Consider the following 24,285-nt stretch of genomic DNA (forward strand, 5'->3'; position numbering starts at 1 on the left):
AGTCCAACAGGTTTAATTGGAAGCACACTAGCTTTCGGAGCGACGCTCCTTCATCAGGTGATAGTGGAGGGCTCGATCGTAACACAGAATTTATAGCAAAAATTTGCAGTGTGATGTAACTGAAATTATACATCAATTTTACAATGTATAATTTCAGTTACATCACACTGCAAATTTTTGCTATAAATTCTGTGTTACGATCGAGCCCTCCACTATCACCTGATGAAGAAGCGTCGCTCCGAAAGCTAGTGTGCTTCCAATTAAACCTGTTGGACTATAACCTGGTGTTGTGTGATTTTTAACCAAATAAACCTGTTAGACTATAACTTGGTATTGTGTGATTTTTAACAGATGTATAAAAGCCACTCATGTCTATCTTAATACCTCCTTGTCACAAACAGTTTTAAATTCAAAATGTAGGCTTTGGGGTTTGACGTTTGTGGAAACCAAACACAAACTGTTCTGCTATTGTTAATGTAACATTAAGATAAGCAATAACTTACCGCAAAGCTGTACCTAGGAATACTGAAATATTGCAACCAGTTCAGCCCCTTTGAAATAGTTGGTAAGTTCACAAGAAGGCCAGAAAAGGTCTGAGGATAAAAAGTATTCATGTAATTATAAATGTGTAGTGCTTTATGTTATTTGTTAATTACTCATATTAAAGTAATTATTGCATCACATTTTTCACCATCTTAGACGTATTCTCCTTCCGTTTCTAATGTACTCTGGCTACAGTATTTTCAATCTGCAAAAAGCATGCTTGCAGCAGACAAGGTTTCTTTAACAACACCTTCCCTTGAACTGTTACCAGTAGATAACCAAAAACAGCACACACATGGGCAGCAACCACTTGTAAATAAGACAATAAGCTGACAAGAAAGGGAAGGAATAGAAAAAGGAAAGAGGAAGAAAATAAAAAAAGGAAAATGAAAAAAAAAAGAGAAAGGGGTAGGGAAAAGGAAACAAATCCGTCAAAACATATTTAGTCTACAGTGATTCAAGAACAGTTAGGCATGCCCTTGCCAATTGTCACAATAAAATTGGGAAGAATATGCGAATAATTGGGCTGTACATCTCCACAACCCATGCAAATAGCAACTACCTAATTAAACCATGAAGGTGATCAATTTACCTGACTGCTATTCAGAATAGAGAAAATTTCACACTAATTTTTATCATTAACAGAAAAATAATGTTATCAATGTTATTAACAGAACAATAATGTGAAAAATATAGTATTTAACAAAGAGCAAAAATGGATTGCTAACTTGCTATACTAAACCACTTTAAAACACCCAATACATTTACATTTATTCATGAATAAGACAAACAAAAACACAAAGTACAACAAAATCTTATAGGTAGCAAAATATAGTCAGAGAAAAATAAATTCTTCTGGTCAGAAACCAGACCACAAGGGTGGGATGAGTTAATTCTCACAGTCCTTTTGTATTTTTAGCAATGAAGACAGTGTTGTCCCAGGGAGATGGTCAATCTTTAGTTCTGTAGCCAATTGGGTAGACTTTGGTTCTTTCTTGCATTCAAATGTTTTTCTTCTTAAAATCCCTAATCCTAACCTAATGGATGGAATGATGCAGAGAAGGGCCACCCTCTTCCTGAAGGACCAGGAGAGAAGGCCATGTCATCAGAACTTGACCTGAGGTCATCACCCAGATCAGTGTGGTCTCCACAGTCTGGAGGAAGGGCTAGAAGTACTATAAGAATGTCAATTAACTGTTCAGCTCTGCCAGGGTAATTTCAGGCTCTTTGCCTCCTCACACTCACTCCATTTCTCCTACTTCACCCACATCCCACCAAGTCTCATGCACTGCCACCCACATTATTGCCTGCAATATCGTCCCTCATTCACACACTCCAACCTCCCACACTACTTAGCCTACTGAGCCTCTGCACTGCTTCCTCACTATCTCAAAACACCTCACCACCTTTCACAAACCTGCATCAGAAGTAATTCCACTTAGTTCCTGCCTTTCTTTCATCCTAGGAGAATTCAGCTTATAACAGGGTATAGAGAGCCTGTACAGATCCTCCATGATCCTGCTCATCCCCCAGGAGAGAATCTTAGCCCTTCTAGCAGAAGACCAGGACCTCTCTTGCAGGGATGCCAAGATATTTGTGTCCTTTCAGCTGATGAAGGAGCAGTGCTCCAAAAGCTAGTGCTTCCAAATAACCTGTTGGACTGTAACCTGATGTTGTCTGATTTTTAACTCTATCAACTGATTCAGTGCAATCTCCATTCCATTGCAACACTCACCTTAACTTTACTGTCACTCATACATTGTACATTGCATCCACACACTGGCCGCAACACCTCTTTCTTGTGTGTTGGAGATGCTTCCAGCACATATACCACCTCCATGGTGAAACACCCAGCTCCCCACCCCATTTGGGAAACTGGAATATAGTAAGATATAGTGGCAAGGAAGACAATGCGCTAAATGTTATTTTGCACTTTTTTAATAATTGAGATTGACTTCTCCTTATGTTTAGTTGTTCAGCTCTCTGTGTAGCTATTATTATCATTGTTATAGGATGAGATGTACTTCATGGCCACAAAGGATGGAGATATGTGCTGAGAGTCTGTTGCATGTTCTGGAAATAAAAGAAACAAGGCCTATATAGAGCTACGGGTGCTGCTAATACCTTGTACAAGGCCCTCCTTGCACATACCTATTCTTTTGCAGCCCCACTGTCCTAATGTATTGGCGTGAATAAGTTGGTCAGTGATGTCTGGGGCAGGAATGTTCAACACAAACAGTGGGGCAATGTATTTGGATGACCAGATAATAGCTGTATTTGTTCTGTACAGCACTGGGCCTGTGGACAATGTTCTTTCCCTTTAAAAGTTCTAACATCATGGGTCCTGCATCATCCTCCCTCAGAGATTAAGTCACTTACCTCACCCATTCCAAGTGTGGTTGCGTCATTTTCTTCCCCATTGCAACTTTCAATCTCCAGCACAATGGAAGGCACTTCTTGGCCATGGCTTTCCCCCTCCAACTTAATGTGTATGCATATGAAGTAACCATACCTCTCCCACAATCTTGAAGCCAGGATGCTCATGATTGTGGATGAACCCTCCCTCTTGTATGACCCCTTTCCAGTTCACATTTCACTGTACCCCAACCTACAGATACTGTATTCTCCCTTCACAATTGTCATTCACAACTGCAAGCCCCAGTCCCTAAGATTAACTTGGGAAGCCTCCTTTCCATGCTAGCAGTTGTCCATACCTAACCACCCCCTTTTCCCTTAGTTGCTGCAGATGGATTAGATTAGATTAGATTACATTACATTACAGTGTGGAAACAGGCCCTTCGGCCCAACAAGTCCACACCGACCCGCCGAAGCGAAACCCACCCATACCCCTACATTTACCCCTTACCTAACACTACGGGCAATTTAGGATGGCCAATTCACCTGACCTGCACATCTTTGTGACTGTGGGAGGAAGCCGGAGCACCCGGAGGAAACCCACGCAGACACGGGGAGAACGTGCAAACTCCACACAGTCAGTCGCCTGAGGCGGGAATTGAACCCGGGTCTCTGGCGCTGTGAGGCAGCAGTGCTAACCACTGTGCCACCGTGCCGCCCATGGAGTTGACAGTCTATGGCCCATCCCTAAAGTAACCTAACCAGTCTTGTCTGAGAAGTGCCCAGACCCCTGACTGGTGGTTATAAAGTCCTCTGCCAGTGTTACAGCTACCACCTGGATTGGTATCATGGAGTCACAGGATTAACTGTTATCTAACCCCCCTATACTGCAGAGCTAGGAAGCCACTCACTGTGATTCCTCCAAGGAGATGCCTGACCATGGTTAATTCCCTGGATTGCTATGGGAGGCTACCCTTGACTGAATGTACTAAAACGTCCTAATTGACAGCTGCATCATGATGTAGGTGAGGATTACTCCCCTGAAACTTTCAGAGATGCCTGTTGCACATGTCATGAGTTTATGCATAAGCTACTGGCAAATGATGTAGTTGTGAGATTGATGTAGCCCACTGCCTTACAGCAAGATGTGCATCCCCTTGACTGAGGACCACTGGTCAGCAAGACAAACTCCCTGGTTGTGACTGCATGCATTGGCATGCAAAGCATAATAGTGCAAATATGCATGTAGGTGCAATGTGAGCAAGATGTATGAAATCAAGACAACAGCTCTGAAATGAAGTCTAGTCCAAGCTGTGGGCTGGGTACCTGTCTGTGCTCATAAAGTGTCCCTGCTGCAGCCTTTCAGTGCTAGCTACCTGTGCACTTTGCAATGCACATCCTTGTTTCCAGAGGGCCATGACAGTATACCAGAAGTGATCGGCATAAGGGGTTGGCAAATGTCAGATGCCAATGTCCTTGGATGAGCAGGTGGTTTCTGTGGATCATACCTTGCGACTAGTTTGGTTGTATGCAACATAGAGATCCTTTGCAGCAGGTGCCCCTCTCTAGTCTCAATGTAAAATTTCTCAATGTCTATCTTGGTTGACTCATTTGGTAGGACAGAAAACTAAAATATTAATGAGACAAGGTGGCTCATTAATAAGGCATTTAATGAGCAATATTCCCCCTTAATCAGCAAATCATTGTTGCTTAGTGAGAAACTTGCCACACCATTTGTCAAAAACATAAAAGATGCAACAAGATGTCCCCAAAGTGGAAATGAGCCTTGCTTGACTTTTCGTGATTCTGCCACAAGCTGCATTATTCAAGATTAAGATTCATCTATACTACTCTATAACAATGATAGCAGGTAAAGGGTTATTCATGATAAAATGGTGTGTCGACAGTGACTAAGTCACTATATTGAAAGAGGCAGCATTGAAATGAGCAATGCCCTCACGCCATAAAATATCTAACTTACCATTGCAAAAACGAAAATACCATTGATTACCACCCCTGCAGTAGTCATTGTATCTAATCCAGCACTAACGGCCATAGCCAAGGATGTAGCTGCATATGATGTCAGTAACAGAATTAGCATAAAGAATAAAAAATTGGCAAGATTCCTCTGATAACCTGCAAAAAGAAAAACAATTCATGATTATTTTTCTAAGTGCACAAGCAACCTGATAGATATTTTCTAAACAACATCCTTGGCGATGTTATTAAGCTGGGGCAGATAGGACCTCAATTTGGGCCTACTGGCTCATAGTAATGGAAACTACCACCATTCCATTTGCCTTTATATCTGGCTTGTTATTATTTTGTATATTCTGCACCATAAGTGTGACTCTTTGAGAAACCAAAGTGAAGAGCCAAGGCCTACTGAATCAAGGTGTATTAGAGATGAGTATGCTGGATAAATATAAAATTAAAGACTAAGAGACCTTAATTATTGCATAATTGATCGTTCTCTGGAACTATTCAAACAAGATTTTGTTAATTTATTCTATGGTCCTTCTAGACAGACTTACAGATTTCCAGCACCACAGAAACAGACTATAGGCTGGATTTTCCTGACCCAACTTAGTGTTCATTGCATCTGTGGGCTTTAAAAGTAGCAGCTTGCAACTAATTTCAAGATTGTGCACTGGAAATTTTCATTGGTGAGGGAAAGGTGCTGAGTTCCAATCCTGCACCCAATTGTCCCAAAATTGCTGGTCTCAAAGTTGCAGTAGTGGATATTTCAGACCTTCCACATTTTTATGGCCTTGGGTTGCTTTCAGTTGATTGCATTTCACACCAGCACAGATGTGAAACAATGGGGAAGCCATGATTTGAATTTGGGAACCATTTAAAAGATACATTCAAAGGATGTTGGCAACTTCATATGCCCCGACTCCTTGCTGTGTCAAAACTTGTATATGTTTTAATAGATGAGTGACAATAGGACCAAGGTAAGTTTGAAAAGCTTCTCTTTGAACTTCTCAAGGACCATGAAAGAATGCTCCATGGAACATCCTTGAGTTATCCTGGCCCTAGATTCTTCCACTATTCAGTGAATTTACAACCCAGTTTACCATCTCTTAGATCACATAAAGGCTATCTAACCAATCTCATTGTAATCACTAATATCGTGATACACTTTCTGGATTCCACTGATAGAACTGGAGATTTATTTATCTATCTAATTCTAAATGGAATTGTTGAGGCATTACAAAGCCCACTTACAGCCAGGCACAGTTACCACATGTGTGCTCCTGCCTGCAAACATGAGGTTAGTAGGGCTTCTAGATGCCTGGCATGTCAGTGCAGTCTTCCAACATCCCCTCCTGCAACCCTGTAGAATTGAATCTATATACTTGAAACCAAGACCAGAGACTGAATGTTAATAGTCACTACGAGATTTAAGGAAAACCCTTCCAATGGGACTGGAAACTATTTGTAACTATTTTTGAGATGGATGATATAACAAATCTCAGGAGATACAGATACACAAGCAATTATCAAAATAATCATAATGGTAGTTAGGAATGAAACAATATTTAAATAATCTTGTAAAGTTTCAAAGTGGATATATTCTGTAGATACAGTCATTTTCTTATCTGTATAGAATTAACATTGGATTCAGGTGTTGGTTAGCTCAGTTGGCTGAATGGCTGATTTACAATTCATAGTGACAATAATAGTATGAGTTTATTCCTTTACTGGCTTTGGTTACTGTGACTCACCCTTACCTAAGGTGTGGTGACCTTAAGGTTAAATTCACCAGCAACTCTCTCTCTCTCTGTCTCTCTCTAATGAGAGAGCAGCTCCATGGTCTTCTGGGATTATGGTGATTTTATCGTACCTTTACTTATGTCAAGTATTACAGTTTATTAGGTATGCAAGATCTCTGAACATAGTCTATGCATCCATATTTGGAAAAGCATCATAGGTGTCAATTATACATGCATTCTAAAAATGACATTAAAACCATGTGAATGATATATATTTACCAACCATCCAATAGGTTATACATGAAAATACAATGGCAGGCAGTGTTCGTATGGGTAATAAATCCCCTATTATTGTTGCTAAGAAGTATGCTGAAATCCTGTAATATCCACTGATATATTCATGTCTAAGAAAGAAAATAATTGCATTAGTAAAATAAAAATAACAATTTTTAATGAGATTGTTAAAATTTTTGTTGTCTTTTCTACCATATTGGATTAATCATGTGACTTAAAGTTTTACATTGTTAACAACATATATTTAGTCGTCTACTTAAAGTCTGCTTTGGACAGCTTGTAAGACCTGTGCTTGTTTTTATTCATTCCCAGGATGAGGGTGTATCTGGCTAGACTAGCGTTTATTGCCCATCCCTATTTGCCCAGAGGGTAGTTAAGAGTCAACCACATTGCTGTCACATGTTGGCCAGACCAGATAAGGGTGGCAGTTTCCTTCCCTAAAGGACATTAGTGATCCAAATGGGTTTTTTCAACAATCGACAATGGATTCATGAGCATCACTAGACTCTTACTTCCAGAGTTTATTGAATTCAAATTATACCATCTGCTATGGTGGAATTTGAACCTGAGTCATCAGAACATGACCTGGGTCTCTGGATTAACAGAGCTGCAATAATACCACTGGGCCATTGGCTCCTCACTACCCTTCACCGCACACCACGTGTTAGTCTAGTAAAACTTCGCTGAACTGGCTTCAATGTATTTACATCCTTAAAGAAGGACACTAATACTACGTACAGTTTTCCAGGTGTTGTCTCACTGGTGTCGGGTATAACTGAACTTCACCATGTTTGTATTTCATTCTCCTCACACAATGAAAATATTCATCATGTCTTATGTACAACATACTTTGCTACCTTTCTTTTCAACATCAGTAAATTTGGCAACCATGCATTTGGCCCTTTCATCCAAGTCTAAATTTTAAAATGTTGAGGCCGCAGAAGTGATCCCTGTGGATCACCATTACACCATTACACCTTGTCAACCAGAAAATAGTTCATTTATGTCTAATCTCTGTTTATGTTAGCTAGCCAATCTTACCCCCAACACTATGGACTTTCACAGTAACCTTTGACTAGCTAGGGTGAGGCCCTGGGCAGCTATGATTTGCTTTCCACTCTTCACTATTCCTTTTCAGTTACTTTGCTTCTGAAGGCATGAATAATCTGTACATCACTTGCAAACATTTCTATATTCAGCTGACGCAATGTGTTAAAGGGGTTTTTTAAACAGAATTTAATTAGCTTCAATTGGAAGGAAAATGGTGAGGGCTCTCGAGGTGCAATGGCAGTGTCAGCCAGGAGGTCTGAGCTCAAGTCCCACTTGCTCCAGAGGTGTGTCAGCACATCTGAATGAATTAATTAAAAATGTCTAAAATGACACCTCTGATTCTCTCACTTAATTTCATCTGGAAGGCAAATGGTTTCCCTGCTCCCTGGTGAACAATGTTAGAACTGGGAATGGCCTTTTCTTTAACAGAAACAGTACTAGATCCAATATTTATAAGGCTGCAAATTCAGGCCCTAAAATTAGGCATATTGGAGCTAGTATTTAGATATGATTACATTTTTGCCAACTGTAACCCTCAATCACACCTGAGCGTACTCCTCCACACGTCTCCATACTAAAATTCCCATCTTGTCCCTTCCTGATAAGAGGATATTTGTAATCAAAGTAAACAGCAGAATGAACATTTGTTCCTCAGAAGTTTGTGATTTCTCCTGAAACAATCAGAAAAACATGTCTTCTGCAGCCTGAAGATTAGAAGAATAGTGATGCTGGTCCCAGTTTACGTGACCTTAAACTTTTTGCAAATTTCAAAAAATATCAGGTGACTTATGGTAGATGAGACAAGCAGGTTCTCACCAGCAAGCTTAATGATACTCTGTTCAGAAGAGCTTCACAAATAAAATCCTTTCCGATAGAAGTCATGAAGCCAAAAAGGGAAACTATGCCATTTTATAGGCTGATTGGAGCAGGGGGAATTTTCTTTGTCAGTTATATCCCTAAAATATCTATATTTGTGACTTATCATACCATCAATATTTCTTTAGTGCTTCACAGTTAGTAGGTTTCTGCTAAACTCCAGAGACTTCCTCTGTATTTTTATGTAGGCAAAATAGCCTAAAGTTTCCCAAGCTACCAGCACCAGCATTCCAAAAGATTTGAGATGGTGGAGCCCAGCCGAAAAGTTTCGATGTGAATTGTAGCTCAATAGTGTTTAAGATGGTTAGACCCATCCTGCAAAGGCTTGAGAATCACAGAATGACAATGGCTAATTTTGGTTGAAACAGTACTAAGCAGCACTGAGTGTTTTCCAAAGTCAATGATAAAAAAAAGATTCTGTAGATATGCTGTGTTATGTCAATAATCAGAACAGCTAAAAAATTCATAAACAACCATTTATAGTTTATAGTTACAACAACTGTATGCTTACATGAAGATTTTCCTGGCTTGGATGAACAATGCCACAGCAGACACACTACTAAAGCATTCATAGGAAGCAAGGAAATGGAAAGAACCGACTCTACAATGTAAGAAATACAATAATTAGCAAAGTTCATTTAAAGTATGCAATAAACATTACAAATGCATGCTTTTTGGTCAGTACTACATATTAGTCTGCTCCACTTTCCTAATATTACAAAATCTGATTTTATTGTGGTAAACATTTTGAAATATTCCTCACTTAGCTGGACATTATGCACAAAAAAAGGATGCAGGGGTTTGTGGATCAGCATGCTGAACTTATTGGAAACTGGGGGAAAGTGAGGACTGCAGATGCTGGAGACCAGAGTTGAAAAGTATAGTACCACTACACATTATCACAAACACATATCAAGTGTAAATTGTACATACCAATTCAATCACACCAATCAATCTAAGCAATGAAATTTGTGTTTTAGCTGATGGATGGGTTAAATGCATGATTCTCATGAAAGCCCTCAGATTGTGGGTTGTGGATAGTGGAAGGGTGGTTCAGCCTGGCAAAAGCATCATGCATTATTCCAAGTAAACAAGCATTCACTAAAACTGATTGTCAATCAACTATATTTTTATTGTGTGGCAACTCTTGTGGTTGTGTTATCATATTCCGCTGACCTGGAGATCCACACAGCATTTGTGTCTGGTTGATTATGCCCTGTAACATCAGCAGACCAACAATCCTGGGAAATTTAGATGTCTTTTCATCCTGATCGTCCTTCCTCAGAGAAGAGAATGAAGTCCTCTATCATCTTGTGGGTTCTTCTGTGGCTGGTGAGTGGTGACACTACTTATGTCGCCAGCTGGCACTTGAAAAGTTGCAAAGGAAAAGGCAATGACAATCTTCTTTGACATTTGAAAGACTGACACGCCTTTTTGAAGGTTTCAGGTCTCAGTTAAGGGAATGACAGAATTCCATCATCATAACCTTAGTAAAATGAAATGTCCTGAGGCAGGACTCCAGTTTCCCTTCGGTAGCAGCAATTGTAATAAGATTAAATTTTACATTCAGTTTTGGGGAGAGATTAATAGATTCAGGGCTCATAAAAAAGATAAATTATGAAGGCATGACAGCAGAGTTGGCTAAAGTGAATTGGCAAATGAGGTTAAAGGATAGTTTAATAGAGATGGAGTGAAAAACATTTACGAGGATATTTCAGAATATACAGTATAGACACATTCCAGTGAATAAGAGAGATTTGAAATGACAGACCTGTCGTCTGTGGTTAAGTAAAAATATTAAAAATCATATAAACAAAATGTCTGAGGGTAAAAATAGAGCCTGAGACAAAATTTGCCAGAAATGTAAAAACGGATAGTGACAATTTCTGTAAATTTCTGTAAACTAAAAATTAACAAAATAAGCATTTGGTTCTATAGAAAGTCAGACTGGAACATCAATAATGGAAAATAAGAAAAATTGAACAGGTATTTTGTATTGTTCTTCACTATAAAGCATGCATGCAACATCCCAGAAGCAACAAGAAGTCAAGAAATAGAAGGGAAGAAGGAACTCAGGAAAATCATAATCACCAGAGAAGTGTTACTGTGTAAATTGCTGGTGCCACAGGCTGAAAATTCCCTGGCTCCAAATGGTCTTCGTCCTCGGATCTTAAAGGACCACTGAGATAGTTGATGCATTGCTTTTCATTTTCCAAATTTCTCTTCATTTGGAAACTATTCCATTAGATTTGAAGATAATTAATATATTTCTTCTATTCCAAAAGGAAAGTTGAAAATTAGCTTAATATCTATCACAGGAAAAATGTTAGAAACCATTATTTAAAAAATTGGTTCTACACGGTTGACTGGTTAGTAAGTTAGATCACATAGAATCCAGGAAGAGCTAGCCATTTGGATACAAAATTGGCTTGAAGATATTGAAACAGAGAGTGTTGGAGGGCTGTTTTTTTGGACTGGAGGCTTATGACCAGCAGTGTGCCACAAGGATAGGTGCTGGGTCCACTGCTTTTGGTTAATTATATAAATAATTTGGATGTGAATGTAGGAGGAATGGTTAGTAAGTTTTCAGATGACACCAAAATTGGTGTGGAGTAGACAGTGAAGAAGGTTATCTCAGAGTGCGACGGGAACTTGATCAGATGATGGATTAGTGGTGCTGGAAAAGCACAGCAGTTCAATTCCAGAATCTGGTTTCCAGCATCAGCAGTCATTGTTTTTACCTACTTGATGAGATGGGCCAATGGGCATGTGGAGTTTATTTTAGATAAATGTGAGGTGTTGCATTTTTGGGGTCAAACTTGTTGCCAAACAAAGACACCTTAGGTGCAGGTTCATAGTTTCCTGAGGGTGGAGTCACAGGTAGATAGGGTAGTGAAAAAAGTATTTGTCTTTATTGATCTTTATGCTTATCTTTATTGGTCAGTTGCGGCTGTACAGGACATTGGCTAGGCCACTTTTGGAATACTGCATTCAATTCTGGTCTCTCTGCTTAAAAAAGATGTTGTGAAACTTGAAAAGGTGCAAAGATTTACGAGGATGTTTTTGAAGGGTTGAAGAGTTTGAGCTATAGGGAGAAGCTGAATAGGCTGGGGCTGTTTCTCCTGGAACGTTGGAGGCTGAGGGGTGATATTATAGAGGTTTATAAAATCAAATGGGTCATCGTTAGGGTGAATAGCCAAGGTCTTTTTCCAAGGGTCGGGGCCACCTAGGGTTTAGGTTTAAGGTAAGAGGTGAAAGATTTATAAAGGACCTAAGGGGCAACTTTTTCATGCAGAGAGCGTTGCATGTATGGAATGGGTGACCAGAGGAGATGGTGGAGGCTAGTACAATTACAACATTTAAAAGGCATCAGGATGGAGCTTAGGAGGATATGGGTCAAACGCTGGCAAATATGACTAGACTAATTGAGGATATCTGGTCAGCATGGATGAGTTGGACTGAAAGGTCTGTTTCTGTGTTGTACAATTTGATGACTCTAAGATATGACAGGGCAGTTAGATAAGTTCAAAGTCATCAGGCAGAATTAATATGATTTTCTGTAACTATTGACTAAGCTATTGGAGTTCTATGAGGGCATAATATGTGCTGTGAATCAAGAGGAACAAGTGAATATTTTGTACTAAGATTTCCAGAAGGCATTTGATAAGGTGCCACATCAAAGATGATTGCAAAAAATAGAAGCTCATGGTGTAGGGAGAGCATACTAATATGGATAGAAGATTGGTTGGCTAACAGGAAGCAGAATGAAGACATAGGTGGTTCTTTTTCACAGTAGCAACACATAATGAGTAGTGTGCCACAAGAATTGGTGGTGGGAACTTGAGTATAAACATTTACAATTTATATAAATGACTTGATCAGTGGTCTTCAAATTTGAATCACAAGATCACTTTTTGAATTTAAGTACTACCCAAAATCTAACCCCGAGAAAATACAGAATAAATTGCTTATTTTTAAAATACAATTCTATATGTAATTATTCATTTTGTCTTCAACTCACCAAGTCTAAGTGTGACACGTGTGACTGCATATTATCTGCCAGTGCCTTGAAATCTGGATTATTATTTGAGACAGCTGTTTTATACAATCAATCAAATAGCTGACTGTGTGGTGGGTGCAATACTTTAACTTGATTAGCTTCAGTTGGGAGAATGATATCCCATAGGGGAATATGAAGCCAAAGTAAGCTTTTGTTTTGAAATTACTTATTTTTCTCTGTTTACGTCATCAAAAATCACTGCTCCTTCATCTGATTTTCATCTCAATATAATTTTGTAGAATAATCATTACTATATCAAGTCCACTGCTTTATAAGTCAAACAGCCAGTGGAATTTGGTAACTAACCCACCAATATCTACTTGTGGGCGGCACGGTGGTACAGTGGTTAGCACTGCTGCCTCGCAGCGCCAGAGACCCGGGTTCAATTCCCGCCTCAGGCGACTGACTGTGTGGAGTTTGCACGTTCTTCCCGTGTCTGCGTGGGTTTCCTCTGGGTGCTCCGGTTTCCTCCCACAGTCCAAAGATGTGCAGGTTAGGTGAATTGGCCATGCTAAATTGCCCGTAGTGTTAGGTAAGGGGTAAATGTCGGGGTAGGGGTGGGTTACGCTTCGGCGGGTCGGTGTGGACTTGTTGGGCCGAAGGGCCTGTTTCCACACTGTAAAGTAATCTATTTGGGAAGAATGGATTTGAAACAAACATAACGATTTGTTCTATCACATCTAATTCCTGAAATATTTGTTATATTCTTCTGCTAATTTACTCGGGTGTGTATTGAGGTTTTTAGAGTAGATTTCTTCTTTGATTTGTTTTTATAACATTTTCTCCAAACTCAGGAAATGTTTCAGCATTTTATTTTTTAACCGAGAAGACCATAGACCTAATTTCAATTTCAAAGCATTCTCAACACCGATCATATGTGCTACGTCTCAGTGAATTCTCTGCAATTCGCAGTTCAGCTCATTCAGTTTTAGCATGTCTGTAAGGAACCTGAAGTCCACTCGCTGGTCACTTGATTTTTGATTTAAAGAAAGTGACGATTTCAGGCATCAGATCTAAAAATCTTTGCAGGACCTTCCCTGAACTTATTCACCTCACATCAGTATGGAGGATTAGTTCTCCATAGGCAGCATTGAGTTCAGTGAGTAAGGATTGAAACAAGCAGTGCTAAAGGACTCTAGCTCAAATTGAATTTACATTCTTAATAACAAATTTCATAATATAAAAAGAGCCCATCTACTTGCCAAAGCTTGCGAGTACAATTGCAAGTCACAAGAGAAACTAGGATCATTCCTGCAAAATGTAACAAAGCTTGCATTGGCAATATGCATAGCAGATACACCATCACTTATGACGGAAACCAACTTCTTGATTGGAATATTTTTCTCAAGTAAGTACCTTTTGGACAAGTTGCAGATCGTCACCCTTGTTCTTCTTTTTAAGAGGCACAAAGGTGAAAAGGTCTTTTTTAATTGTTATGTCCTTGAAAACCATGCACACAAAAACAAGCAGCTAGACTATGTTAGTCATAACAATGGACTCATTGAACTGCAGTGAGAAGCATTCACAGATCTTCAGGCCCTGTTTCATTTGCTGAAATATGACAAAGCTTCCACTTGTCTTACTACTATGGATGGACCAAGTGACACATGTGGATTGCTCTTATTATTTATTCTTCATTCTTACATTCTTTGAATAAAAAATAAGTGGCCGCGGTCATTGCTTCTTTCACCAGCTATGAATGATTTCTTGTGTTTTGCCATGACAATAATCACATGATTTGAGACCTCCATTTTTAAAGCATGTGTAGAGTGAACATTCACAACACAGTATGGCATATCTGAACTGGGCATGACCCTTCGTAATTGTCTCTGCCTTTTTTTATTCAGCAGCAATCTTCAACTCCTTCAGTTTATCCACACTGCTTCCATCAACTTTGCTAGAGCACAAATAACTTGAAGGCATGCAGCTGCAGCTTGCTGACTGGCCCTATGAATAGCCCCAGACCAGGGCTATTCATGTTTGCTAACATTTGTTGCTTTAGAAGTGAATAAGAAATGTGTTGCTTGTGCATCTGTGAGGCAACTTTACTAAATGTTATGCTTTCATCATTTCAATGCCTTCAATCATATGTTGGGGCCATACCTATATGAATCACTCCAGTTGTTTTATACCATTCAGTTTCTGCTGTAAGCTGCCCAGTGTCACCTCCCACATGATAAACTTATAGATATGTGGTGAAGTGTCATTTTTCAGCCCCAGAGATAATGCTCGAATAAAGCAGTACTTGGACCGCTTACTGCCAACTCCACGGCCCTTGATCAGATTCCTCAGTGACTTTTCCTTAATGAGGCTGATTTGCCTCCTTCTTCTTTCTTGAGATCAAGCAAGTAATTAAACAGATTAACTCAGACAAGGCTTTAGGAAATGATTAAATTCCAGCAGAAAAGTTTTAAAATGGCAAACCATGACGCGATAGAGGTCTTCCATGATGTCGTCTTATGCATTTGGAATGAAGAATACATAAATGGCTTTTTGCAATGCTACGATTGTTGCTCTGTACAAAAAAAAAGGCAAGTGCACTGTGGCGAGCAGAGGAATCTCAATTCTGTCCATAGCTGGAAGATTTTTGCTCATTTTATCCTAAACAGACTTATCATTCTGGCAGAAACAAATCTATCTGAGGCTGAGTATAATTTTTGCCCAGGTCTCAGCATTGTTGACATGATGTTTATCAGACAAATTCAGGAAAAATGCCTCAAACAGAGCTTGGCACTTTTTCACTGACCAGACAAAGGCCTTTGACACACTCAATCAGGTAATCTTCTGGCAATCCTGAACCAACATAGTTGCAAAAAAGAATTAGTCATGTTCATACAGCTGTTCCATGTTGGAATGACAAGCCAAGTCCTTTTAAATAGAATATCATTAGCCTCCTTTCAGAATTTGAATGGAATGAAGCAGGCCTATGGTCATCAATCCTTTTATCTTGTGACCTTCACCATGCTGTTAAGAATCTCGAAAAGAGTGCATCTCCAATATCATCTTGATAGCTCACTCTTTGACCTGTGGTGTTTTTGTGCAAAGACCAAAATGCCTTTGGAACACATCCAGGAAGTCAATTTTGCTGATAACTGTATCCAGTGGCTCACTCAGCAAGAGATTTTCGGATTGTCATTGACAGATTTTCACAGGCTCCAAAACTATTTGTATTGATCATCAGTCTTATCAGCCCTTATCAAATTCCAGTGCTGTTCAATAAGACATTTACAATGATACAAAGGTGCAAAATGTTGATAGCTTTATACACTGAGGAATCATTATCTCCAACAATAGTTTGCTTGATAAAGGATTATAAACTAAGATTAGCAAACTGAACCAGTTGCTTGAAAGGTCTCAAATCAGAGTACTAAACCATCACTAGTGTGCAGTTCTGGTCGCCTCACTTTAGGAAAGATGTGGAAGCTTTAGAGAGGGTGCAGAGAAGATTTACCAGGATGTTGCCTGGAATGGAGAATAGGTCGTACGAGGATAGGTTGAGAGTGCTAGGCCTTTTCTCGTTGGAACGGCCAAGGATGAGGGGTGACTTGATAGAGGTTTATAAGATGATCAGAGGAATAGATAGAGTAGACAGTCAGAAACTTTTTCCCCGGGTACAACAGAGTGTTACAAGGGGACATAAATTTAAGGTGAAGGGTGGAAGGTATAGGGGAGATGTCAGGGGTGGGTTCTTTACCCAGAGAGTGGTGGGGGCATGGAATGCACTGCCTGTGGGAGTGGTAGAGTCAGAATCTTTGGTGACCTTTAAGCGGCAATTGGATAGATACATGGATGGGTGCTTAAGCTACGACAAATGTTCGGCACAACATCGTGGGCCGAAGGGCCTGATCTGTGCTGTATTGTTCTATGTTCTATGTTCTATCACATTAGACTGACTACCGAGATCAAGTTGTATAATGTTTGTGCGATTACTTCTCTCTTTATGCTTCTGAGCCCTGTACTCTATTACAACTTAAAAAAGTTGGAACAATTTCACATGTATGGTCTTCACTCTATCCTCAGGATCTGTTGACAGATTACAATACTCAAGATCTTAGACTGAGTTCAAACAACACATATTGAGGAGATGCTCCTGAAAGCATTACTGCACTGGCTAGGGCAAGCAATTAGAAGGGAAGACCATTGCATTCTGACATAGTTACAGTATAAAGAAAACAACAAAGACAAGTTTAAAGGAATTCCAAAGTGGTATGACCACAAGACTAACAAGCTGGAAATATCAGCTGGAGAACTCTGACCCAGAGTTTTTGTCATTTTTAAAAAGAATCATGCCAATGACTCCTTGCAGTCCATGAACAATGTCATGAAGCAGCGTTTAACCATGTTGACACATGAGTTCCAATGCCCCTTCTGCCTCTGACACAGTGCACGCAGACTGGGGCTATATAACTATCAGTGTTCACTGTTGATGAGTCTGTACATTAAGTTTTTTGATCTGGAAGGACAACAATCATTATCAGTTGCTTTTGCTAACCAAAATATTTGAGCTTCCCAACTTGATGCCACCTTTACAGCAATTCCCTTTTGAATATCTTCAATCAAGCCTATGCCCCTACCACAGCAATAAAATAGTAGAGTCACCAGTGACACTTACAGCAATTATGTACTATCCCTTTTTCCCTACTAATACTTCAGTGCAACCTTTTTATAGTCAAAATCAGTATTCTTTCCCAAATTCTCTTTTCCATTGTTTTGCTTGTTGAAACTGCCCTTTCTTGGTTCCTTCTCTTGTGCTCTAATTAACAGTATTTCTGAAGTCCTGTAAAGATCTATCCTTGCCGCCTCCTCTATATGACAAAAGCCTCGATCTCTGCAACATTACAGTTCCCCTGTAGAACTTGGGCCCCAAAATCAAAGTTGGCATTGCAATACAATACTTAGGGAGCATTGCACCATTGATTGAAACATAAAACTGAGACACCCTGTTCAGATTAATGTAAAATATCCTAAAGCACTATTTCAAAGAAGAGCAGGGAGTTATCCTAGTGTCCTGCCTAACTACTCTGTCACTCAATTTTTTTTAATGAACCAATATAACCACCTTTTCCCTTCTCTCTCATTTGCTTGTGTCGCTTTCCTTGAACTACATTTACACTATGTATTAAAACCATTACTATGGTACTGAGTATCACATTTTCACCACCTGTGTAAAGAAATTTCTTCTAAATTTTCTGTTAGATTCCTCAGTGACTATCTTATATTAGTAGACTTCTCTATGAGGAAATAAGCTAGAAGGTTTGTTTTCAGACTTTTCATCACCATACTAAGTAACATCAGCAGTGAGCCTCCGGTGAAGCACTGGTGGCATGGCCTACCTTTTATTTATGTGTTCAGGTTTCCTTAGGTTGGCGATGTCATTTCTTGTGGTGATGTCATTTCCTGTTCTTTTTCTCAGGGGGGGGGTAAATGCGATCCAATCAACGTGTTTGTTGATAGAGTTCCGGTTGGAGTGCAATGCTTCTAGGAATTCTCATGCATGCCTCTGTTTGGCTTGACCTAGGATGGATGTGTTGTCTCAGTCAAAGTGGTGTCCTTCCTCATCTGTATGTAAACATACTAGTGAGAGTGGGTCATGTCTTTTTGTGGCTCGTTGATGTTCATGTATCTATCCTGGTGGCCAGTTTTCTGCCTGTTTGTCCAATGTAGCGTTCGTTACATTTCTTGCAAAGTATTTTGTAAATTACATTAGTTTTGCTTGCTGTATGTATAGGATCTTTCAAGTTAATTAGCCGCTGTTTTAGTGTGTTGGTGGGTTTGTGGGCTACCATGATGCCAAGAGATCTGAGTAGTCTGGCAGTCATTTCGGAGATATCTTTGATGTAGGGGAAAGTGGCTAGGGTTTCTGGACGTGTTTTGTCTGCTTGCTTGGGTTTGATGCTGAGAAATCAGTGGACTGTGTTAATTGCGTACCCATTCTTTTTGAATACTCTGTAAAGATGATTTTCCTCTGCCCTTCATAGTGCCTCTGTGCTGCAGTGTGTGGTGGCTTGTGGAAATAACGTTCTAATGCAGCGCTGTTTGTGGGTTTTGGGATGACTGCTTCTGTAGTTCAGTATTTGGTCGGTGTGTTGTTTTCCTGTAGACTCTGGTTTGAAGTTCCCCATGGCTGTTTGCTCTACTGCGAAATCTAGGAATGGCAGTTTGTTGTTGTTTTCCTCCTCTTTAGTGAATTTTATGCCAGTAAGGGAAAATGATGGTCTTGAAGGTTTCCTCTAAGTTTTTTTTAGTGATGACAAAGGTGTCATCCACGTAGCAGACCCAAAGTTTGGGTTGGATGGTTGGCAGAGCTATTTGTTCGAGTCTCTGCATTACTGCCTCTGCTAAGAACCCTGATATTGGAGATCCCTTGGGTGTTCCATTGGTTTGTCTGTAGGTTTTGTCCACAAGAAATAACATCACCAAAGGAAATGACATCACCAACCCAAGAAAACATAAACACATACATAAAAAGCAGGCCATACCACCAGTGCTTCACCGGAGGCTCACTGATAATGTTATCTGGTATGGCGACGAAACGTCTGAAAATGAACCTTCCAGCTCAGTGAGCACACTTACGTCCAGAACCTCAATCTGAGTCACAAATCTTCTCAAAACCCGTTAAAGTTCCACCATCAGGTTACCATTTCTTTTTTGAAGGGAAAAGAGATCCAGTCTAATAATCTTTTAAAAAAATGATGACCCATACAATATGTTCTAACAGTGGTTCGATGCAGGTTTAGCAGAACTTCCTTGCTATTCAATTTTATCCTTTTGCTTTGCTTTTAATGACTTTGTTAACTTATGGCATGACTTTTAGTGAACTGTATTTGTACTCAAAGATCCCTTTGCTCCAATATCCTACCTAAACTTGCACATTCTGAACTGAATTGAATCATTTATTGTCACTTGTATTCAGTATAAAATACAGTGAAAATTGTTTACGTAAGCGCCACTCATATTAACTTAGAATAAAATTTTTAAAAAAGATAATTTAAAAAACTTAGAATAAAATTTTTAAAAAAGATAATTTAAAAAACTACACTGGTTTGGTGACAAGTAGAGTAGAGCATTCAATTTTGAACATTACATTTTAGGAAATGCAGAAAAGATTCAAAAGAATGTTTCCACGGTTGAGAGACTTTAACAATGTGTTGAAGTAGAGAAGCTGGAATTGAGTGCAGACATGATACAGATATTCAAAATCCTACGGACTTTAGATTACATTACAGTGTGGAAACAGGCCCTTCGGCCCAACAAGTCCACACCGACCCGCCGAAGCGCAACCCACCCATACCCCTACATTTGCCCCTTACCTAACACTACGGGCAATTTAGCAAGGCCAATTCACCTGACCTGCACATCTTTGGATTGTGGGAGGAAACCCACGCAGACACGGGGAGAACATGCAAACTCCACACAGTCAGTCGCCTGAGGCGGGAATTGAACCCGGGTCTCTGGCGCTGCGAGGCAGCAGTGCTAACCACTGTGCCACCGTGCCGCCCACTTAGAGTAGATAGAAAGACACTCTTCTCTGGAAGAAAGGTTAAGAGACAGATGATGTAGATTAAAAGCAAAGAGTCAAAGCCAACTTGAGAAATAACCTTCTTGGAAGGAAAAACCAATTGATAGCATTTATATTGTCTATTGTATTTATTGGTCTTTAGCCTGTTTTTTACCTGCAGGAGAAGGAATAACTTATTCTTGAGTAAGTATGGGCCCGAAATATTAAACAAAATACACTGGCTATCATTTAGTGGTGGCTGGCAACTTTGACTAAAGGACTACAGGCTTGCTGCCACTCAGGCATTGATTTAGTCACTCACATCCTCAATTAGTTGGAGCAGACCGCAGCAGCACCAGAACCAGGTGACTGCGTCAAGCAGTAAGGGCTTAAGATGCTTGAGGAAGTTGAGAGAAAGCCTAGGTTGCTCAAGATGGTTCTAACTCCACCTTCAGCCTTGTCATCTTGCCATCTTGCCATCTGTCTCCTCAAACCTCTTTCCTCACTCCTCCATGAGACTACTACTCTCCTCCTGACTTCCTTCAAACCAATCCTGGCTCCCCTTATCCCTTCACCAACTACTCTCCACCCCAATTCTTTCTTTCCCACCACACCTTGTCTTCTTTTCTTTCTCAACCCCACCTCTCAGTCTTCTTCTGTCTCCCATCCCCTGTCTCTCTCTCTATCTATCTTAACCCCCAGACTATGTGCATGGTTATGATCTAGAATACACTTATAGAAAGGGTGGTGAAGGCAAATATAATTGTGGCTTTCATAATGAAATGTGACAAACATCCTGCTTTCCACATTGTATACATTTGAATTCATTCAAAGCGTTGCTGCCCGCACCCTAACTTTTTTTTAAGATTAGATTAAATTGTTGCATGAAGGACTTTTCACTTATCAGCTTTAGAACATAGTAAATAGGGGTTGGAGTAGGGATTTCAGCTCCTTGAGCCTGTTGGTACGATAATGGCTGATGTTATCTCGGTCTCAACTCCTCTTTCTCCTCCTTAACTTTACTCAATATCTAAGAATCCACTGCATTCTGAGGTAGTGAATTCTGGAAATTTCAGAGAAATAATTTACTGTCACCTCTGTTTTAAATCTGCTATCCCTTATCCTAAAACTATGATCTCTCATTCTAGATTGCTCCATTTGTGTTTGCTCAACTGCATTGACTCCTACTTTGACAACAACTCTAATAGACCTAAAAATCTAATTTTCAGAACCCTCCATACAAACTCACGTCTCCCTCCAGCTCATATTTCTTCACAATATCTGCACTCCTCTAGTTCTTAAGTGGGATTAGAACACAGAACATTACAGCACAGTACAGACTCTTCAGCCTTCGATGTTTCGCTGACCTGTGAAACCAATCTGAAGCTCATCTAACCTACACTATTCCATTTTCATCCATATGTTTATCCAATGACCGTTTAAATGGCCTTCAAGTTGGCAAGTCTACTACTGTTGCAGGCAGAGCATTCCACGTCCTTACTACTTTCTGAGTAAAGAACCTACCTCTGACATCTATCCTGTATCGATCACCCCTTAATTTAAAGCTATGTCCCCTTGTGCTAGCCATCACCATGCGAGGAAAAACACTCTCACTGTCAACCCTATCTAATCTTCTGATCATCTTATATGTCTTAATTAAGTCACCTCTCAACCTCCTTATCTCTAACGAAACCAGTCTCAAGTCCTTCTTCTTTTCTTCTTACCTGGCAACGTCCTGGTATTTAGGGTTACACCATAAATAATCTTTTTATATACCCATTATAAATTATTTTATAATGGGAACTGCTAAAATAACCATACCTGTGATGCGACTGGAAAGCTTACATTCGCAAAAAGATATGAAATGCTTATAAAGCTGATTTCCATTATAAAGATAGCAATAGCAACATATAATAGTCAAAGGCAGGAAGAAATCTACGTAGATTAATTATTTATAATATACAATCAATAGATACAGTGATTGGATGAATTGGTAGATTCTACTAAATTCCTGCTATCAGACTATACAAATCTGGCTGAATTCATTACAAAGCAATAGGTAGAAGGTTATATTGAGTTCCTGCAAATTCTTAGATTTTCCATTTGATCTTGCAAGGTCCTGCTCCTTAAAATGTTATTCATCTAAGTTCACAGTTGAAGGAAGTGTCAAAATTATGCTGAGAGATCCATTACAGAGATCCAGGGACCTGTGAGATCCAATGTGACCTGAGCAGATACCCACTGCCCCATGCAAATGGCAGGCCACATGTCAGTTGCACAGTCATCTACTAGTCCCTTTCATTAACTCAGAAATTCCAGGATCATAGCCCTTGATTTTTTTTGATGTCCTGACCACTTTCAGGAGACAAACAAATTGGTAAACTGCAAGAAGTTAACAAACCCTTTTCCACAATGAATTATCTATGTACCTGTTTTGAATTCCACTTGAATCAAGTTTTACTCCAAAATAGATTGCACCAAGAAAGAATCCCAGAAGACTATTAAGAAAAACCTGCATTGAGATTGTAGAATAATGTTAAGTCACTTCAGCAGATATGCACAAAATTCACATATATTTAAACTAATGCTTAAATCAGATTCCTCTCACCTCGGCAATAGATGATTGTGGGTTTCGAACAAAATTCTTAAATATCCGATTACTAACCCAGAAAAGTTGATGTAAGAAGCTTGTTGTATATGTAATTGACTGCATTTGCATTTCTTTTATTTCTTTATCACCTCTGTTTCCTTCTATCTGCATAAGTATTTCCACTGTCTCTTGATACTGGCTTGATTTCATATAGGATTCAGCCAGCTTCTCTGCAAAAGTTTTTTCCTGTTTCATGTCTGATGTTGATTTTCCTGCAACTGAAAAAAATAAACAAATCTATAAAAATACCAGCATTTCACCTTGAAAGGTCATAGACCTGAAACATTAACCACATTTCTCTGCAAAGGTGCTGCCTGACCTGCGGAGTTTGACTGTTTAGTTTAAGAATTTGACAATTTCTGTACTTTGTTGTGGTAATAATAATTAATCATGAAAATTTTCAATTACATAGTACTTTTAATATTAAAGAGCATCCTCAGGTTCCCTCTTTTAATGGTAAGGGAAATGTGACCTAGTAATAAGTAAACTTGAATCCTTAAGTTTAGATTACTTACAGTGTGGAAACAGGCCCAACAAGTCCACAACAACCCGCCAAAGCGCAACCCAACCAGACCCATTTTCCTACACCTAACACTACGGGCAATTTAGCATAGCCGATTCACCTAACCTGCACATTTTTGGACTGTGGGAGGAAACCAGAGCACCCGGAGGAAACCCACGCAGACACAGGGAGAATGTGCAAACTCCACACAGTCAGTCGCCTGAAGCGGGAATTGAACCGGGGTCTCTGATGCTGTGAGACAGCAGTGCTAACCACTGTGCCACCCATAAAACTTGAAGAACTGGTCCAACAACCAATTCTTTTTTATCTGCTGCCCACTCCATGTGCCCCTTAATTTTTCTTCCTTGTCATTCATTTGGCCATACCTGCCTAAAATAATACTTAAAGAAAATTTTGGGGTTTCAGTTTACTTAGAAAAACTAAAGTTTTTGGTGGTATCAGTTATTCTGCCAGTTGTTGCGGTATTAGTTATTCAAAAGAGATCCAAAGAATACATTTTACAAGTTTGTGTTCATGGCAGCTCTGCATCAGGACATGTACTTTGGAAACTTGAATAGAGTTCAGTATAAGAGTGCATAGTATTTAAACAATGTGGAGAATCAAATTGGTTTGATTCCAGCCTCAGGCAACTGTGTGTGGAGTTTGCACATTCTCCTTGTGTCTGCGTGGGTTTTCTCCGGTGCTCCGGTTTCCTCCCACAATCTAAAGATGTGCAAG

General features: G+C 39.6%; 1 protein-coding gene across 1 annotated transcript in view; it reads right to left on the bottom strand.

Moving 5' to 3' along the window:
• LOC122561374 (broad substrate specificity ATP-binding cassette transporter ABCG2-like) overlaps nucleotides 1-24,285 on the bottom strand; it is a 123,684-nt gene that overhangs the window by 18,162 nt on the left and 81,237 nt on the right. Inside the window, exons 8-13 of the mRNA XM_043713136.1 lie at nucleotides 23,004-23,263; nucleotides 22,825-22,907; nucleotides 9,349-9,438; nucleotides 6,897-7,021; nucleotides 4,880-5,034; nucleotides 504-593 (exon numbers count right to left, since the gene is read on the bottom strand). Coding sequence (XP_043569071.1) covers nucleotides 504-593; nucleotides 4,880-5,034; nucleotides 6,897-7,021; nucleotides 9,349-9,438; nucleotides 22,825-22,907; nucleotides 23,004-23,263 — 803 coding nt within the window. The remainder of the gene's footprint in view (nucleotides 1-503; nucleotides 594-4,879; nucleotides 5,035-6,896; nucleotides 7,022-9,348; nucleotides 9,439-22,824; nucleotides 22,908-23,003; nucleotides 23,264-24,285) is intronic.

This window comes from Chiloscyllium plagiosum, chromosome 22 (assembly GCF_004010195.1).
Source record: "Chiloscyllium plagiosum isolate BGI_BamShark_2017 chromosome 22, ASM401019v2, whole genome shotgun sequence".
In the NCBI taxonomy this organism is placed as follows: domain Eukaryota; kingdom Metazoa; phylum Chordata; class Chondrichthyes; order Orectolobiformes; family Hemiscylliidae; genus Chiloscyllium; species Chiloscyllium plagiosum.